This window comes from Xenopus laevis, chromosome 8L (assembly GCF_017654675.1).
Source record: "Xenopus laevis strain J_2021 chromosome 8L, Xenopus_laevis_v10.1, whole genome shotgun sequence".
Classification (NCBI taxonomy): Eukaryota; Metazoa; Chordata; class Amphibia; order Anura; family Pipidae; genus Xenopus; species Xenopus laevis.
Window position 1 is genome coordinate 66,112,431 of NC_054385.1, and position 18,377 is coordinate 66,130,807.

The 18,377-nt window shown below is 35.6% G+C and overlaps 1 protein-coding gene across 1 annotated transcript; it reads right to left on the reverse strand.

Moving 5' to 3' along the window:
* Nucleotides 1-5,241: 5,241 nt before the first annotated feature.
* On the reverse strand, nucleotides 5,242-18,027 carry LOC121397051. Its single transcript, XM_041572887.1, has 11 exons — nucleotides 17,858-18,027; nucleotides 16,800-16,933; nucleotides 15,568-15,644; nucleotides 13,466-13,558; nucleotides 11,875-11,979; nucleotides 11,515-11,567; nucleotides 10,783-10,922; nucleotides 10,371-10,423; nucleotides 9,467-9,556; nucleotides 7,657-7,761; nucleotides 5,242-5,327 (listed from the first exon to the last, which is right to left on the reverse strand). Exons 1-11 carry the CDS (start codon nucleotides 17,966-17,968, stop codon nucleotides 5,317-5,319), a joined length of 972 nt encoding a protein of 323 aa, XP_041428821.1. The 5' UTR covers nucleotides 17,969-18,027; the 3' UTR covers nucleotides 5,242-5,316.
* Between the last annotated feature and the right edge of the window lie 350 nt (nucleotides 18,028-18,377).

Sequence of the window (18,377 nt, forward strand, 5' to 3'; positions counted from 1 at the left end):
CAGTGATATACAGTACATTTATGCTATAGTATACATTAAGGCTATGAATATTGGAAAATTTGTCTCCTGTATAAAAGGGGACCCATCACCCCAAAAAATGATTCATAATCCTATATCATCACATCAGTCAAGCAAAATGAACTTTAATTACACTATATAAATTATTTGAATCTTGTTTCCTCCAGTCTGGGAATTCATAATTACAGCAAGCAGGCAGCAGCCATTTTGTGGACACTGTTATTAAGACAAGCCTTGCATCAGCACCAGAATGGGGAACCTGATGTCCATTCCCATGCCCTGGCTACACAATTAATATGAATGCTTTAATAAAAATAGAAATTGGATTTCATGTTTCATTTGAAAAGGACTTTTATTATACAGCTTTTTTGTGTCTGGGTGACAGGTCCACTTTAAACAGCTGCGACAGACAAATACAAGAGGTCCTCTGCACTTAACCCATTATCAATATATTAAAGGGGAAGGAAACCTAGTCGGCGCAAACCCCCCCCCTCCCGTTTGTTGCCCACCCTACCTCCTCCCCCCTGGCCTACCCGTCCCGCTGGGCAAATGCCCCTAACTTGTTGCTTACCCTTCTGTGCAGGTCCAGTCCAGGGAGTTCACTGATGACATCTTCTTCCACGCAATCTTCTTCCTGCTGTGAACGGCGTTTTGGCGCATGCGCAGTAGGATAATTTCGCCGGTACGGATCTACTGCGCATGCGCCAAAAGTCACACGCATGCGCAGTAGATCGTACTGGCGAAATGATCGGGAGGGGGGGTGGGGGGTTTGCGCCGACTAGGTTTCCTTCCCCTTTAAAGGAGAAGGAAAGCTACAGAGGCATTTTATTGCCAATAGATTAGCTGCAATGGTGCAAGCTAGAATGCTATATTTATTCTGTAGAATGTTTTACCATACCTGAGTAAAAAGCTCTAGAAACTCTGTTTGTTTAGAATAGGAGCTGCAGTATTAATGTGGTGTGACATCACTTCCTGCCTGAGTCTCTCCCTGCTCTGGGCTCAGATTACAGTAGAGAAGGGAGGGGTGGGGGGAGAGGAGCAAACTGAGCATGCTATTGCCCAGGGCAATGAGGTTTAAGCTGAAGGCAGGAAGTCTGATACAGAAGCCCATGTGTACACAATAGAAGGAAAGAAATGCAGTATTTCTTTTGACAGGGGACTCAGAGCAACATTACTTTGGGGGTTTACTGGTATATTTAGATGGACCTTTCTGATAAGGCTTACTTAGTTTTAACCTTTCCTTCTCCTTTAAGGATATTGAAACATTTTGTGCCTTAAACTACTTAAAATGCCCTTCCCTGGGATTGTTTGGGAATGTAGTTGCTGATAAATTTGTAATACCCTCAGCAAAAGCCCTTGACCCTCTGCTCGAAACTTACCTTTCCTCCACCTTCTGGCCCTCATGCGACATGAAAAGAAATGGAAATTTTAGAAATAGAAAAGTAGAAATTTTCTGAAAAGGTGGCAACCTTAGTCACAGGACAAAAATCAAGTAAGTTGCAGGTAAAACTTAGTCCATGTATAAAATGTATAATGAAGCTATAGAATTCTTAATGAACAGATGAAAGTTGAGTGTAGGACTGGACAGACCAGGGATGACTTTAATGTAATTGGCCAGCTTAAATATGTTTTAATATATAGACAAACTATCAATGTTTTGGGGAGAGGAACAACTACAGTATTAGCACTCTCAGTGTAGAATGCAAAGACTAGTGCTTCTTTTTCTTATTCTGCACAGTATGAAGTCACTGTACACACTAGGGCTGTGTGGTGGGTGGCACGTGCAAACCAGGAGCTATGAAACCCTGTATTTACCATCTGCTGTTTTAAATACAGGGCCCCCCTGCACAAGTCCGCTCTGCAGAGCTCTAAGCCGTGCAAAGAACAGTAGCATGTTCCTCCTAGCACGCCACCCTTGTTCATAAAAAATGAGTCCCATTTTTTTGATGACCTAGAAATCAAAAGCACAGTCACTTCATTTATTTAATGTTACACCCTTCCTGAAAGGTTGGAACCTCTCTGCCTACTTTGAAGAAAAGGTGGGAGACAAAAAAGAGGTTAACTATTACATTATATTACACGTACTAGCATGTTCATATTTGCCATACTATACTTGTATGCATTTGTTTAGGTCAGCCTAAAGCTAAACACAGAGAGCACCAAACAGATTGCATAGTACATGTATGGCAACCATTATCTGGAAATCCATTATCCAGAAGCTCTAAATTATTGAAGGCTATCTCCCATAGAGTACATTTTAATAATTGTAAACATTTTATTAATAATAATAATAATAATAATAATTATAAAACAGCACATTGTACTTATTTCCAAATAAGTCATAACGAATCCTTATTGGAGTTAAAACCATCTAAACAACAGAAAGATCCCTTATCCAGAAAACCCCAAGTCCTAAGCATTCTGGAGAACAGGTCCCATTCCTGTAATGGTCAAAATCCATTGTTCTGATCATTCAGATAATGAGAGGGTATCCTGTAATGCTTGCACTATCCTTGCTACATGTAGAAGCAGTTATTTGGTAACTTTGTACAATGAGATAAAAGCAGCAGTGGACAGAGCAGTTATGATGAAGAAGACAGGCGCAACATGAAGTTGAACTTCACCTGTCGTTATTGCTTCATCAACACACTCTGTTTTTAACATCATTTTTTCTTGTCAAAATAATTGATAGCTCATTAATATAAATTATAACATATTATATTTAAATAAAATATATTACAAAACTTTAGAAAACTATCAGTAAACAAATGTGTAATTAATTTTGATAATACAAAGTTACGAACGCTCATGCAAGTAAAAATACATGATGCATTGTGAATTATGTTTCTAAAACTTGTACAGTATGTATCTAAAGCTTTGTTGTCACTCCCATGTCCATTGAGATGTACAAACGTTCAACAATAAAAAGAACAACACAACAAACTTTAGAAGATGGTTGTCCATAAATATCTTTAGGGAGCTGAGCGCTCCAGTTTACTTAATAACTTGCTACCTGAAGGCAATTATATTTATAACTCAATGTTTTTTGTATAGATGGATTGATAGACTTTGTATTTTTATTTACAGTATATGGAAGAAATTCATGTACAAAGGAGAATACACGTGATATGCTACTGCCATCCTGTGGTGAACAGCAAAGCAACCACTTGCGGAACCCATTACTGATGTAAGTAGATGATGATGTCCAAAATAGCACATTGCACCTGTAATTGATTCTTGTATTTCTGAAATATTCTAAATGGGTTATAACAAAAAGTGCATTTTAAAGTAAATTATAATATTATATCCCACCAGCTCACGGGGTTGTTTACTATTGCCTGGCACTGTGTACTGATAAAATAAAAATCTGGGCAGAAATGTACAGTGTAGCACCAGAGGGCACAGGTCAGCCTTGTCCTTAACAATTTACAGGCACCAGTTTTTGAACTCTTCACAGGACCTAGGAGGTCAAAAATAACCCCAATAATGTTGTAAACATGCATTTAATGGAGAAAACATATTACCAGTTAATATCAAACATGGATGTCATTTATTTAAGTATTAGAAATGGTTATATATTACATTATACACAAATCATTACTTCAAATTATTCCTAAATGTGTGGTTTTCATAACATTTACTATTTTATATTAATAGCTCTTTACGTCACTAGAATGGAGAGTTGCAAAGTGGGTGGAAGTTGGGTGGCACCCTAGTCATTTGGAATATGTAAGCTAGGGGGTGAAGAGGAATGCAAAAAAAAGCATCTGGGGGGCCTGTACTATGCATCTTGCACCAGATTTTTAATACTAAGTCAAGTGCAGATTTTTGTGGATGCACCTTAAGGCATCCACAAAAATCTGCAATTGATCTGCACCTTAAGGCACCCGAGTAGGTCTATGATTATTAAGATTATGTATAAATGAACAAATTTAGTATAAGCATGGACATGAATACTGGAGCACTAAATAGCACAAATTGTGATGTTGCACATTTGAACACAGTGCCGAGATGTATACCTGCCAAGTGCCACTAACTATGCACTCAGGGAGGTGCTACTTGCAAATTCCAGGGAAAGTTTGTTATTTTATAAATACCCCTGAGGGGCTGTGCCCATTTCTTACTATTGTTACCATGACAGTCATAACTTAAGTATGCAAATTTGAGTCACTTATGCTTATTTACCAACAGAGGAGCTAAAGTATGCCAATGCAGTAATACCAACCACCAGTTTGCTTTAAATTCTATTCTTCTCTAAAATTCTCCAATCACTTCAGGGAAGAATCAGTTGCAATTAATGCCATGTTTAATGAGCAAAGTTTACATTCGTGCTTTACACACTTAGGGGGTTATTATCAAAGTCCGAATTTATCTCAATATTTTCTGCTACAAACTCTGATCAAATCAGCTAGGGTTTTTTTATGCTTATTTCTTATTACATTTTACAGAAAATTTGCTTTGCTGTAAAAAAATTGTTTTTCACAATTTTTTCAGATTTTCAGATTTTTCTCCCATCTGATTTTCACGATTTTTCCCCCATCCGATTTTCATGATTTTTTTTCTCGAAAACGTTGGGGTATTTCACGAAACTCAGTGCACAATATAAAATCATTGGGACTTCTCCCATTGACTTATATGCAACCTCGACACGTCTGAGATGCCGGATTTTAAGATTCAGACTTTTCCATCCTCAGGGTTTAATAAATACCGAAAAAATCGTGATTTTTTTAAAAGTCAGATTTTTGCATTCAGAGTTTAGTAAATAACCCCCATGGTGCCCAAAACTCTTAAGCAGGGGACTCTTAGAATCCTAGTAAGTCCCATGCAGTGAGATGGAAAAACGGACATCACTTCAATATAAGGGGCACAAGTCATCACTAGTCATAAGGTTCTCCATTTAGGGGGATGAGTATGTAGAATAGAGTAGCTAGGCATAAGAACCCCCCCCCCCCAAGATCACGTCCTATGTTTTTATCTAGTTTAGAAAACAGATTTTTTTTCTTGCATTTAGTTTGCCCTTTCCTTTCACCTTACCCTTACAAACCCATGCATCTCTGTGATCAGTTTTTTGCCATGAGTTCTGAGCATTCTGCAAATAAAAATGGATGAAATTTCCAGGAAGCATTACGGTGGGTGGCAAACAGCAAAACTATAAAATTCTGAAACTGCCACATCAGTTCCCTCATCTCTGTGCTAGAAATAACCAGAACAGACACAAGAAGATTGATATAGTAACAATTACTGTATATGCTTTATTCAGGTCTTGTATGTGTCTGTCACAGAACATTTCTGTAGTTTTCAGTCTGTAGCTAGAAAAAAAAAAAAAGAATATTATCCAAGACATTTGATATATGTGCTGCAATTCCTACATGTTGTAAGCACACTATTCAGTGGCAATAATATAACATTAATAAAATCAATTAATTAAATCAACTCTATCAATGTTTGAAAGTCTGGGAATGACCAAACTTCAAATCTCCCCACAATTGTCAGAGGACCTCCTGTAACTGGCGGCAAAATGAATTAGTTTTAATACAGGAATGAGAGTTACACTGAAATAGTAAACCATCACTACAATCACAAATGTTGCTGCATTTCTATGACAAAGGTATTAAAAGCAAGACAAATTTGAATGTTTTCTTATTGTGATGTTGGCAAAAATACATTCTTTAGCCTATCATAGAATGAGCTGAAGAAAAAAGTTCAATAATTTTCATTAAGAGAGATGTTCTTTAAAACAGGAAGACATTCAGCCCTTCTGGAGGATAAACACGACCTTTATGCTGCCAATTGGACAATGTGGGACAAATTTCTCTCTGAATTGCCATAGTAATGTTGACACCCACAATTATACTTTGTTTTTTTTAAAGGGGAACTCCACACAAACTTAACCTAAACTTTTTGAAAAGTAAACATAATTTCAAGCAACTTTGCAATATACATCAATTAAAAAATATGCAGACTTTTCATGTTTTTTAATGGTTTGGAACATTTCCCAAGCCTAGCCCCCTGCTCTCCTGCAGATCTGTCTGACTACTTTGCTGAGCTGGCTGACTACCGTTACTTTGTATCAACAACCAGCTGTCCTTAGCCTGCATCCTCCAAACCCCACAATTCCCTGCACGTGTGATTTCAGTAAGGAATGGAACATCACAGTGCAATGCATTGTGGGTTATGTAGTTCCTGCATGCTGTCTGTAAGCTGTGGAGAAGTTGTTACAATTTGTAACATCGGTGTTTAGTCCCTCCTTCCCTGCCAGGATTTCAAATGACGCAGAAAGAGAAGAACTGTTAAACATCTGGATTTCAGCATAGAAAATGGCATTTATTTATACTTTTTGAAGAAACAGGTAACTGTGATTGGTATATTAGGGGTTTCTGTGTTATGTGGGCCTCTTTATCATATATATATATATTATATATAATAATTTTTTTTTGGGCAAAATAGGATTTTTATAAATAATCATAGAAGGATAACCAACACTTTGGTCAAGAGCCTTTTTAATGCAGTAAAATAGGAACTTAATGACTCCTACTGTCTTACTGGAGGGATGACCATAATCTACTTATCTATGTCAGTATTGGTATTGCCTTTTACTAAATGAAATAACTGCTGGCAAATATAAGGTTTTTGTTTGCTGTTCAGATCACTGCTTACCATGTTGTTTTGTGTCATTACTATATTAATAATATATTTGAAATTGAGTATTGAGTAGATTTCAGTACATGCCTTGTCCATTTTTAAATGTTTGCATTTAAGCTTGTATTTGGATATTGATTGTATTATTTGTGTTGACAGACTTTAAAATTCCTGCACAGGCAAGTCTACACACAAGAGATACTACTATATATACTTCCCAACCTGCATACAGTATTGTGAAATTGCACATTTTGAAGCTTTTTTTATGGCCTAAGTCCTAAGAGCTATATCTTTGTAATAAATATTTTACATGAGCCCTGAGTTTCAAAGCCATGTTTAAGTCTCATTTTATATGACCCTTTATCTACAATTCTTGTAGAGATTCTAGGTCTTTACCATAGTGCCTTGTGGTCAGGGGCGATCCTGGGCATTTTGCCGACTGAGGCGGCCTTCCTTCTGCCGCCCCCACCCCTCCCCACGGCTCTCACCTTTTCAGTGCTGGGGGTCCACGTCACGCTGAAGGGGGTCGGGCGGTACACGACACAATGAAGGGGGTTGGGAGCAGTCCACGTCACTAGTGCAGAGAGCGCATTTGTGCTCTCTGCACTAGAAGAGCCGAATTTTCAGGTCGAAAACCGGAAACTCGGCTCTTAGTTACCAGGGGGGCACTGCCGTCTGAGGCGATTGTCTAAACTCACCTGGTGGAGCGCCCCTGCTTGTTGTAAGTTTAATTAAGCCTTTTCATGAACTAAAATATTTTATTTAATTTTCTGTAAGGAATAGGCTTTAACTTTAAGAATCCCACCAAAACAAAGTATTTACCCACATAATACATCATCAGACCTTGATAGATGTAACAAATATAGCTTTGTATGGCTACTTGGCTCATACAGAGAGCTAGGCTTCACTTTTTTCCAACTAGACTGAAAGTCGGTTTCTCAGTACAGGTATTTGATTTACAGTAGATCAGCTTATGTAGTGGGAATTCACCATCATTACCTTCTTCTTTAATCCCAGAAACAAAATAAGTGTAGTTTCCTTGAAAACACTTAGCATGCACATCAAATTTGTCCAGGTAAGACTGTGTTACTTTAGGTGTTTTAGCTGAAAAAAAAAAGAAATAATATTAGAATGCTGCTAAATATCAGCTTTTCCCTACATGGAACACCAAGGGGCAAATTTACTTATGGACGAATATCGAGGGTTAAGTAACCCTCAATATTCGACTGTCGAAGTTAAATCCTTTCGACTTCGAATATCGAAGTCAAAGGATTTACCGCAATTCATTCTGTCGAACGGTCGAACGAAAAAACGTTTGATCGAACGATTAAATCCTTCGAATCGTTCGATTTGAAGGATTTTAATCCATTGATCGAACGATTTTTCTTCGACCAAAAAAAGATTGCAAAGCCTATGGGGACCTTCCGCATAGGCTAACATTGACTTCAGTAGGTTTTAGGTGGCGAACTAGGGGGTTGAAGTTTTTTTTAAAGAGACAGTACTTCGACTATTGAATGGTCGAATAGTCGAAATTCGAAGTTTTTTTTATTCTATTCCTTCACTCGAACTAAGTAAATGGGCCCCCAAGTCACAATTACACTCATGCTGTGTAACACATGTATATCCATGTAAAGGTTTCAATAAATGAGTAAAAAAAAATAGAGACGTGGTTTCTGGAGATCCAGTAAGTAAATATTAAGGAAGGGCAACCATGTTTTTTACCACCCAATTGTGAACAGAATTCCCATTTTTGTAAATGTATTTTTTAATTTTTAAGATATTGGCAGTAGGCATGGGCGAATTTGACCCGTTTTGTTTCGCCAAAAATTCGCCACCAGCGAAATGTTGCTGACGCCCATTAAAGTCTATGGTCGTCAAAACATTTTTTACGCGCGTCAATTTTTTTTTTTGACGCAAGTCTTTTTTTTTTTGACGCACGACACCATACAAGTCTATAGGCATCTGTTCCGTGGCAAGAAAAGGCCAAAAAATTCGCCCATCCCTAATTGTCAGTTTTACACAGCCTTAAACTGGTTGCACACCAGTACTTTCAATTACTAAAGCAGGCAGTGTTTTCAGATCTTCATTATCTAATCTGCAACAGCCATTAAACCATCTGGACCTGGAGGATGGTTGATGCAACAGCTCAGCGCTGCTCTGCCAGCCCAGAAGCATTAGTGTATTAGCGGTATTAAATGAAAAAAAAAACGGCAAAAAAAGTGGTAAAAGTGCAAAGTCATTTGAGCAATATTTTTTTGCCCTTTAGATACTCTTTAAGTAAATACATTAGGAAATAATATATTAGTTGCACTGCCCATTGTATTTACTTAATTATTTTTATTATTTTCTCAAACCTTGTTCAAAGTTTTTGCATTAATAAAATTAAGGCTTAAGAGTCATGTGTTAATTTCCATTTATGCTTTCACAAAACATTGTAATTTTTCTGAATATATATACACAATCTATCTATCTCTATCTATCAATATCACCATTAGATTCACGGCAAGTCAATGTATTTGGACATTAGAATAGAAAGCTTTATTCGTCCATATTATTATCTACACGTTTCAATCTGCAGAAAAGCATCATCAGGCTCCTGCTGCTTCTTTCTATGGTACAATATATTATAGCCCACTAACAACTTTTCCAGCATTATATGGAGACATGAAAGCTACTAATTTTACTTATATAAAGTATATAGATGTTAATCACTAAGCAAATCATTTTAGTAGTTGCACTTGCTTTTGACATTCACTAATGTCATTTATTATTATTATATACATTATACTATTATATAGTTCATACTCACAAGCTAGATATAAAGTTTTTCCTGCCTCACTTTGGATTCCCAGGAGAAGCATATTCTCATCAGTCTTAAATTCAAGCAGTTTTATATTACCTAGAAAAACCGAAAAAACAATTGTATCGTTTGACATTGACACAAAAGTTTTGTACAGCAAGGCTAGTTTGTCTTTCTGCAAAATGGCTCATATTCTTGGTCATCTTTACATCTTTTTTTTTATTTGTAAGCACTCGGTGTTCTGGAAGGACAGTATTAAGTATCCTGACAGTCATAGGTTCACTCAGGCCTGTTTATCAAAGGTCCGATTTGACAAACTCAAAAACTACGAATGTCATGAGATTATTAAAAGATCAGAATAAAAAAGTACGAACAGAAAATAATGCACAAAAAAATACGAATAACTTGAAAAACTCCTGGCGAAAAAAAAAATCTGAAAATCTCTAAAAGCCTAAATTCATTTAAAACAATCTTATACTATCAGCCCAGCTCCCATTGACTTTTATAGGATCTCTACCACTTTTATATGGCAAAGTTTTGTATTAGTGGTTTTTACATTTAATAAATCTTGAATTTTCTGAACTTTTTTTTAAAAAAATAGGAGAACCACGAGTTTTTGGAGATTTGTGAAAAAAAAAATCAAATTTCGATTGTTAGCAAATGGGCCCCTTATTCTTGATAATTTCTGCATCCATTATTAGTTTTCATAAACATTGTAAAACCTATAATATGGATGCAAACAAGCGTGGGTATGGTGGGCGTATGAAAACTTTATGCCATTTCCCATTCAGAAATGAAAGTTTAAATGTGGAAACTATGCGGCAATATGTTTTCCACTTTCCACTAACAGGGAGAGTATAAAACTTGCAATGATCAGATTTCTCTCTCAGAAATTCTTATAAAGGATACTTACTTCCTGTTAGCCCTTCCTCATATTTCAGCTCCATCAAGGTCTTCTCCACCACCCTAAAATATAAAAAGGGGTGCGTAAATATATAAATAAATAAACTGACTAAATATTGTATGTGTAAGAAAAGTGATAAGAGGAATGACATTGAATCTAGCTTACATATGGTGTTAAAAGAAGGTGTATGTGGTCCTTTTTTGGCAGGCCTAAAGGTGACTACATACATTTATGTGGAATGTAGGGCGATATAAAGCTATTCTAAGGCGGCATCCATTTGGTGATCCATATTTAGGAGGAAAGCCGAGAACCCAATATGGTGGTTTCAGTAATAAGCACTGACATTTAATGATAACACCATTTATAAGGATATATATTTAACATTGGGTATTATAACAATATTAAATATAGCACAACTTACGACACAGTCTGGATCTCTCTCACTGTATACCCATTTCCATTTTTGCTGATCTCTAGTTTTACTGAGTATAGAAGCTTAATATGATAATGAGGATCAGGGTAGGTAGAAGCTTTGGCAATGAGAGTCCAGGTTTCTGTATCCTATAGTAAAAAAAATAGAATGGAAGCAAAACATAGGTGTAGGGAGGGAAAATATTTCTAGCACCAAGTGCCATCTTGGATTAATGTCCACAGGAAACTTGTGACCATACATTGAAAGTTTGTATCTCTAGTACTAAAACCATTGTATAATATACTATATTTGTTTTCTGCTATTCAGTTGTACTTCAACCCGTTGGCCAGTGAGAAAAAGTTATTTCATGGTTTATCACGTGAAAACTCACAAATTCAACAAATTCAATTCAAGGAGTAAAAACTTTTTTCCCCTCATTCAGTTTTTCCCCATAGACTTTAATAGAGGTTGCACGTGATAAACCATGATATAAGTTTTCTGAATTTAATTGCATCTGAAGTTGCATCTTGTTCATGAATTTTCACTTGATAAAACATTGAATTGCATACAACTGCACACACGTTTGTCTTCTCTGAAAGACATTGAGGGTACAAAAACAAGCCGATTTGTGTTTTATGAGTGAATTTTTAAGTGCATCATAAATGAACCCTATTAATTAAACATGCAAGATTTCAGTAAACAGTGTCAACAATGGGGACATTATTCTCAATATAAACGTACCTTAAGTTCCTTTAGTTTTTCTGAAATTTCAAAGTGGCCATGGCATACACGAGCTAAAGGAGAAAAATACAGTCATATTTGCAGGCAGTTTATACTTTTCTATTTTTTTTTTAAAAGTGCACCTAGTCACAGATTGGACCTGTGCTGGATGCTAATGCTGGACTGGTGTGGGGTCCAAACAAGGGTGCAGAGACCTGTAGCAATTTAGAAAAGTACAGGGAAAGAGCATAAGCACTATGTGGTTTATGATCATTTGTTGCATGTTTTACTATGCCAGCACTTTTTAATTGATTGCTATTGAATTTTTTTTTAACGTTAAAATGGTCTTTCTGTAAATTAAAGACATACTACAAACAGTACCATAACTGATGGGAGGCTTTAAAACTTTGACTTGATCTAAACCATTGCATTTGCTCCACTCTTTAAAGTTCTCTAATTCATCTTCTGGAAGGGATGCTCCTTTACCTGTAGTGACAGAATTTATGAGAAAGTCATTAAAATATGTATACAGCAAAACAGTCTTATAATAGGAAAATTGTTTCCCTCTGCCCACCATGGATCTCATACTAATGTTTAGCTCCAAAGCTCAGGTTTTATGTTATGCTAAAAAAAACATATGAGATGGAAACTATCTACCTGTGTCTAGATTTAGCAGAAAAGCTAGAGTTTGCAGTGAAAATAGGTGTGTGGTTATGCACATTAAGTTATTGTTTTTGGTAGTTGTACCAGTGCAGAAAGAAATGGTTCCATTAGGCACTTACATATTCAATATATAAACAACACAAGGAAGAGGTCATAAAAAGACTAAAAATAAAAATATCATAGCAATGAAATAAAGACATACAGTATACAGCACTCATTATGCTCCTATTTCTGTCTGTAAGTTATCCATCCACTAAGCTCTATGTAAGCTCTATGGAGCAAGGACATCATTTCTCTTGCCTCTTTAACACTTAGCATTTAAACTTGAATGAAACTGTACTTTTTTTATTTATTATTTTTTTGGTCCCTGTTTATTCTATGAATGTATTGTTCTACTGAGATGTTTTAACACACCTTTACTACAGTGGTGCATAAAATGTTAGTAAGGGACTGGTAGGGGGGCACTAAGGTGGAATAGGTAGGGAAGGTGAATTAGTCAGGCAAGAGCGGATACTGTGTGGACAGGACAAGGACAGAGCGAGCAAATAATCTGTGATGAAGACAGGAGTGAAACAGACCAGGACTAGGACAAAGACAGAATGGGACATTGCGGGCGTAAAACCAGGTAAGGATGGGGATGACGAGGAAGACCAGACAGGGCAGGAAACAAGGAGTCAGACCAGACAGAACTGGAAACAAAAGAATCAAACCATACAAGACTGTAAACAAAAAGTCAAGAAAGGACAGGAAACAAGGAGTAAGACCAGACAGGGCTGGAAACAAGGAATAAGATCAGACAGGACTGAAAATAAAGAGTCAGACCAGAAAGGACAGGAAACAAGGAGTAAGACCAGCGAGAGCACAGGAGCTGAACTATGGTCAGGCCACAGTAGCTAATGCTCAGGTAATTACTGTGAGGAGGGCTGAAATATTTATATGGCAGGGTCATCCCTTATTGGCTGACCCCAACCCACCAATAAAGATGCTGGGGTGGAATAGCTAAGCCCAGGACCCAGATGACAAGAAGAGAATTAGAACTTGCAAGAACAAGAGAATTAGGGTGAATAACCAGGAAGTCCAGGGATCAAACTTCAGCAGAGCCTGACAATGTTTATCAGAAAGAGTTACTAGACCCAATAGATAAGTGGGCTTTATTGGACATGTACAGTATATTGCTTTAAAGTACAGTAGAACTGCAACATATTGCATACAAGAATAGTCACTGTATATTTCCATATTTATCTACTGTATATACAGAACAAAATATCAGTGCTCTGTGGCATTTCATATGATCCAGATCAGTACTTACTGTTCAAAAATGCCCCACACAATGTACCATTGATTCTTTCATAAAAAATAATACTGTCTGGCTGGGTGTGGACATGCATGGCAATGATTTCACCTAGTATAACAGAAAGAGAATATTTGGTTACAACATAATCTGTATATTCTTGTTTATGGTTATGATAAAGGAAATATTGTTCTCTCAGTTGTTTTTAAGCATTTAGTATAAAGAGACAGACTTCAGCCCATGTATTCCTTTTTAAGGAAAACTATACCCCCAAACTATAAAAAATATTTTGCATATAACAACGCATATGTAAAACCTTGCTTCATATAAATAAGCAATACTCTTAGGGGCAGATTTATCAAGGGTCAAATTTCGAAGGTTAAAAAACCCTCAAATTCGACCCTCAAAGTAAAAGGATTTTAGCGCAAAAGGTTCGATCGAAAGATAAAATCCTTTGGATCGAACGATTTGAATGATTTTAAGCGATTGATCGAATGATTTTTATTAGATCAAAAAAGTATGGAAAAAAAAGTACGAAGTGTGAAGTCGAAGTTTTTTTTAAAGAGATAGTACTTCGATTATCGAATGGTTGAATAGTCGAACGATTTTTACTTCGAATCGTTCGATTTGATCAAATTCGATCAAATTTGACCAATTAGATGGTCGAAGTACCCAACAAAAATACTTCGAAATTCGAATATTTTTGCATTCGAATTATTCACTCAAGCTTAGTAATTCTGCCCCTTAAAGTCAATGTCAACCCCAAAAAATATATTTTGCCTAATAAAAGAAAACATAATTCTAAGCAACTTTGCAATATAAATTACACGTCGTTTTTTCGGTTATTTGCTATGTATTGCTATTGAAAGCAGTGTTTGTTTGTCAATTTATTTTCTTTGCCCTTGTGGCTGAAACTGTTAATACAATGTAAGACAAGGCAGTATATTAAAAAACCTGACATTACTGAGAAACTAATGGGGAATGCAATTTACGTCGCAAAGAGCAAAACAATTCGCACCAATAAGAATAAAAATCCACAATGTAATATTGTTCCTTAAACTGTTATTGCATTGCGAATTATAATTATATAAATATATATATATATAAATATAATTATAAATTTTTTTTGGAGCAAACTTAACTTTTTCAGTAAGAAGTTGTATTACATTGACTGCACATTGGCGCAAACTATATAATTCGCGAACTGTCTTCCACTGTCGGAAATGGTCTTTAAACATTTTCCGTGTTCGCAAAAGCTATATTAAATTCGTACAAAGCTAAATTTGTTTGCACAAAGGCATAACTTTTCGGCTTGCGAATAGTTTTTCCATTACTGACTTTAATTACATTCCTCCGTAAGACTTTTGCAACATTGTTTAAAAAATAACTATGAGTTAAGCAAATGCTGCTTCCAATAGCAATTGATTTTACAAATAATTTTAAAAGCAGTGAAATATTTTAATTAATATATATTGAAAATTGGGTTAGCATTATGTCTTCTTTTGGCAGGCAAATTAATTTTTTGGGGGTTGATTGCTCTTATATACATAATCAGTATATGCCATTGGGTAATCCTACATAGAAAATTGTTATTTTACTTATGGCCGACCCTAAGATACATATAAAAACATTGCAAATAACTATATGATTATAATAAGTATAATAGACAATAAAACTAAAACAAGTACAAAGTACTAAATGAAAATAAATGGTATTATCCACCATGATTTTATACCCTCAATGCAACATTATTTCCCAAAACTCCAACATAATTGTCTGATTATTGAATATGTGTTGTCTATAAAAGATGTTTCAAAGTCAGCACTGAACCATGAATATGTGAATGTGAAGTAGCACTAAAAAAGCTTCCATAAGATATTCCTCTGTTCCAAAAGGACATAAAGGTGAAGCATAAAGTTTGACTAGATTTCTATTAGGCTTCAAGTCTGTTGTGACTGCTGTTATCTTTACAACCTTTCAATCAATCAATCAATCAATACAATACAATGGGCAGGTTGGGTTTGAGCCCTCAGGAAAATTGTGCTCTAGTTCTCAAAATATGACGACACAACCTCAATAGAAATAAAAGTAATATTAAAAAGAACCCCAGTATTACATACCGTTTGCTACATACTTATAAGACGGTGTTCCAGGTATTCTCTCATAGTAAAAGTCCAACCCTTCAATTGCTTGCATTCTGCAATGGGTAAATCATAGAACAGAGATCAGTGTATGCCTGTGGTGCAAAATGAACAAGGATAAACTAGCACGGATAAGTAAAAAAAAAAAATGTATCAGGCAGAAGCACAATCCTCTATATGCAAAATGCTTTTGTAACTCTAACTATAGTTGTGCATTCAAATATTAGTATAGTAAGATTTGTTTAAAAAAAAGTGTATTCAACATAAGTTCCTTGGATTCTGAGTTCCCCAAGAGTCAGTACCCTGTACATGGGAATGTTATGAAGGTGTATGGAAGTGAAAAGTAATTACCAGTGGGAGAGCATAGAGATATTCCTTTACTAAGAAGTTTCCAATGTTAAAGTTGCCTAGTGCTACTCATTTAATTTCATTACCATAGTTGCACATATGGACTTAATGCTTGTTGCTAATACCATAATGCCTTTTCAGGTTGATTCTTCTGGTTGGCATGCGATTAAAATATGTGCAAAGACTTAGCTAGAATTTCAGACACATCAGTATCAGATGATAAAACTTGCTGGAGCTCCCCATGTTTTTACCATATACTGCAATTGCCCGTTATTCCAAATCTCATATTTTCTGTGATGCCATAATTGGATAACTTGCATAGTCCCTTTAAGTTGCATTATTAACTGTAATCATTAAAATTTGTTTATTCTATAAACTTGCCAATTTAAGGAGTTGTACGCCACCTCATGAGACTGAGATACATGCTTGTCTTACTTTATAGCTTACATATGATTATATATATATCTATATATCTATATCTCTATATCTATATCTATATATATATATATATATATCTATATATATATATATATATATATATATATATATATATATATATATATATATATATAATCATTCGATAAGGACCCGCACTCCAATGTTTCGTGAAAAAAGTTTTTTTATTTTAACTTGTGGATGCACAAGTTAAAATAAAAAAACTTTTTTCACGAAACATTGGAGTGCGGGTCCTTATCGAATGATTGTATGCTGAAGCTTTGACCGAGCACCCACAATATCTCCAAGACTGGATTTGATTGCAAGCGTTTTTCTACATATATATATATATATATATATATATGAAGAACAGAGATAATGTTCTTGCTGGTTAAGATGCACATATCTAATAGAAAGTGGATACTTACGGATCAACAAAGACAGTAAAATTCCCATCTTTTTCTGTAAATGATATGTTTGCGTACATATAGGTTACAAAATCAATTGTAAATGGATAAAGTGGGCACAGTGATAATGCCATCAAGTTCCATAATCCAGATATCTGCCAATCACAATTAAAACCAGTTAGTAGAGTGAAGACTTAAATGAATATACAGTATATTTATAATTATATATTTCCTGATGAATGTTTTTTAAGCCACTTGAAGCTTTTGTTGTTGTCCTCCCCTTGCATAATGTAAGAAAATTTATAAATGTGCAAGTAAAGTCATGGTGACAATTAAGACCATCCATTCTCATTTCTGAAGTGAGCAGGCATAATGCATCACAAGTTAAAAGAAGTGATATTTATAAAGTTGTATACAGTATTTTGATTTGCTCCTGAGATTTACACTATTATTTGACACCACTTCAACTCCGGTGTAATGAAGCTGAGGAAAAATTCTTAAGTAAAAAGTGGAGTAGTTCTTTATCAAGTGTACTGTATATGAAAATAAGATTCACATGTACAGCTTCTGAGTATTAGATCCAATCCTGAGGCATATAACTCCACTACTGCTCAAAGCTTATGTTACACCATCCTGCAAACAGACACACGCAATACAAGATACGCTGTTGATTATAGAGGTCCAGTGCAGAGAGATAGTTTATCATTCGAAACCCAGACCATCTTTATGGACATGTTGTTCTGTACAAGTTCACAGCCCCAAAGGCTGGCTGTGTTTCTTATGCCCATCATGCACTTCTAGTACTCATGTCACTCAATCTCAAGGAATATCTGTCAAGATATGTTGGATTAAGTCTCCATAATTTACTTATTTTAGTATACTGTATCCTCTTATTTGGCAAACAAATACTCTCTCATTTTTATAATGCTAATGCACTCTCAGACTTTCCCTAAAATAAACTCTTGCTAGTATCACCCTCATCAAATAACATGTCTATAATAAAGAATAAAACAAATTTCTTCTGAAACGGATGGACTTTGTATACACCAGATACCACACAAGATGTTCCCTATACCTACCTGTGTAAGGTTAGTCGGTATCCCTTCTTGCTCTCCAACACAATCTGGGGTGCTGCTGTTGCCAACAACAAAAATACAGAAGAGCAAAAGGCAAAAACTGAGGGCCCCCATGTCCTAAATGTAATAGAAGTAAATTGGCCCTTAGAATTGGCAGTTATATAAGCCCCAGAATAGTAGAAATCATTACGCATAAAGATACTGTTAGAGGGTTCAGATAAGGAACACTGTGACCCTATAATAAAATGCCAGATCAAATATGACCTAGGTCATAACTCAAACAGGCACGCACCTGTAAAGAGCAAAGTCCCAGTATCATCAAACACCACAAAATAAATTAATAGCTCTGTAACTAAAATGATTTGCACATTTTTAAAGTCACCAATCCTATTTTAGATCACTTAATCAGAGACTAAAAAGATTTGTTCATTAGTAACCTAAGTCAATAACCTAAAACATGTGTTCAATCCATAGCACCCAGTCCCCATTAGACCCCCACTTCTAGAACAATGTAAGTATTTTT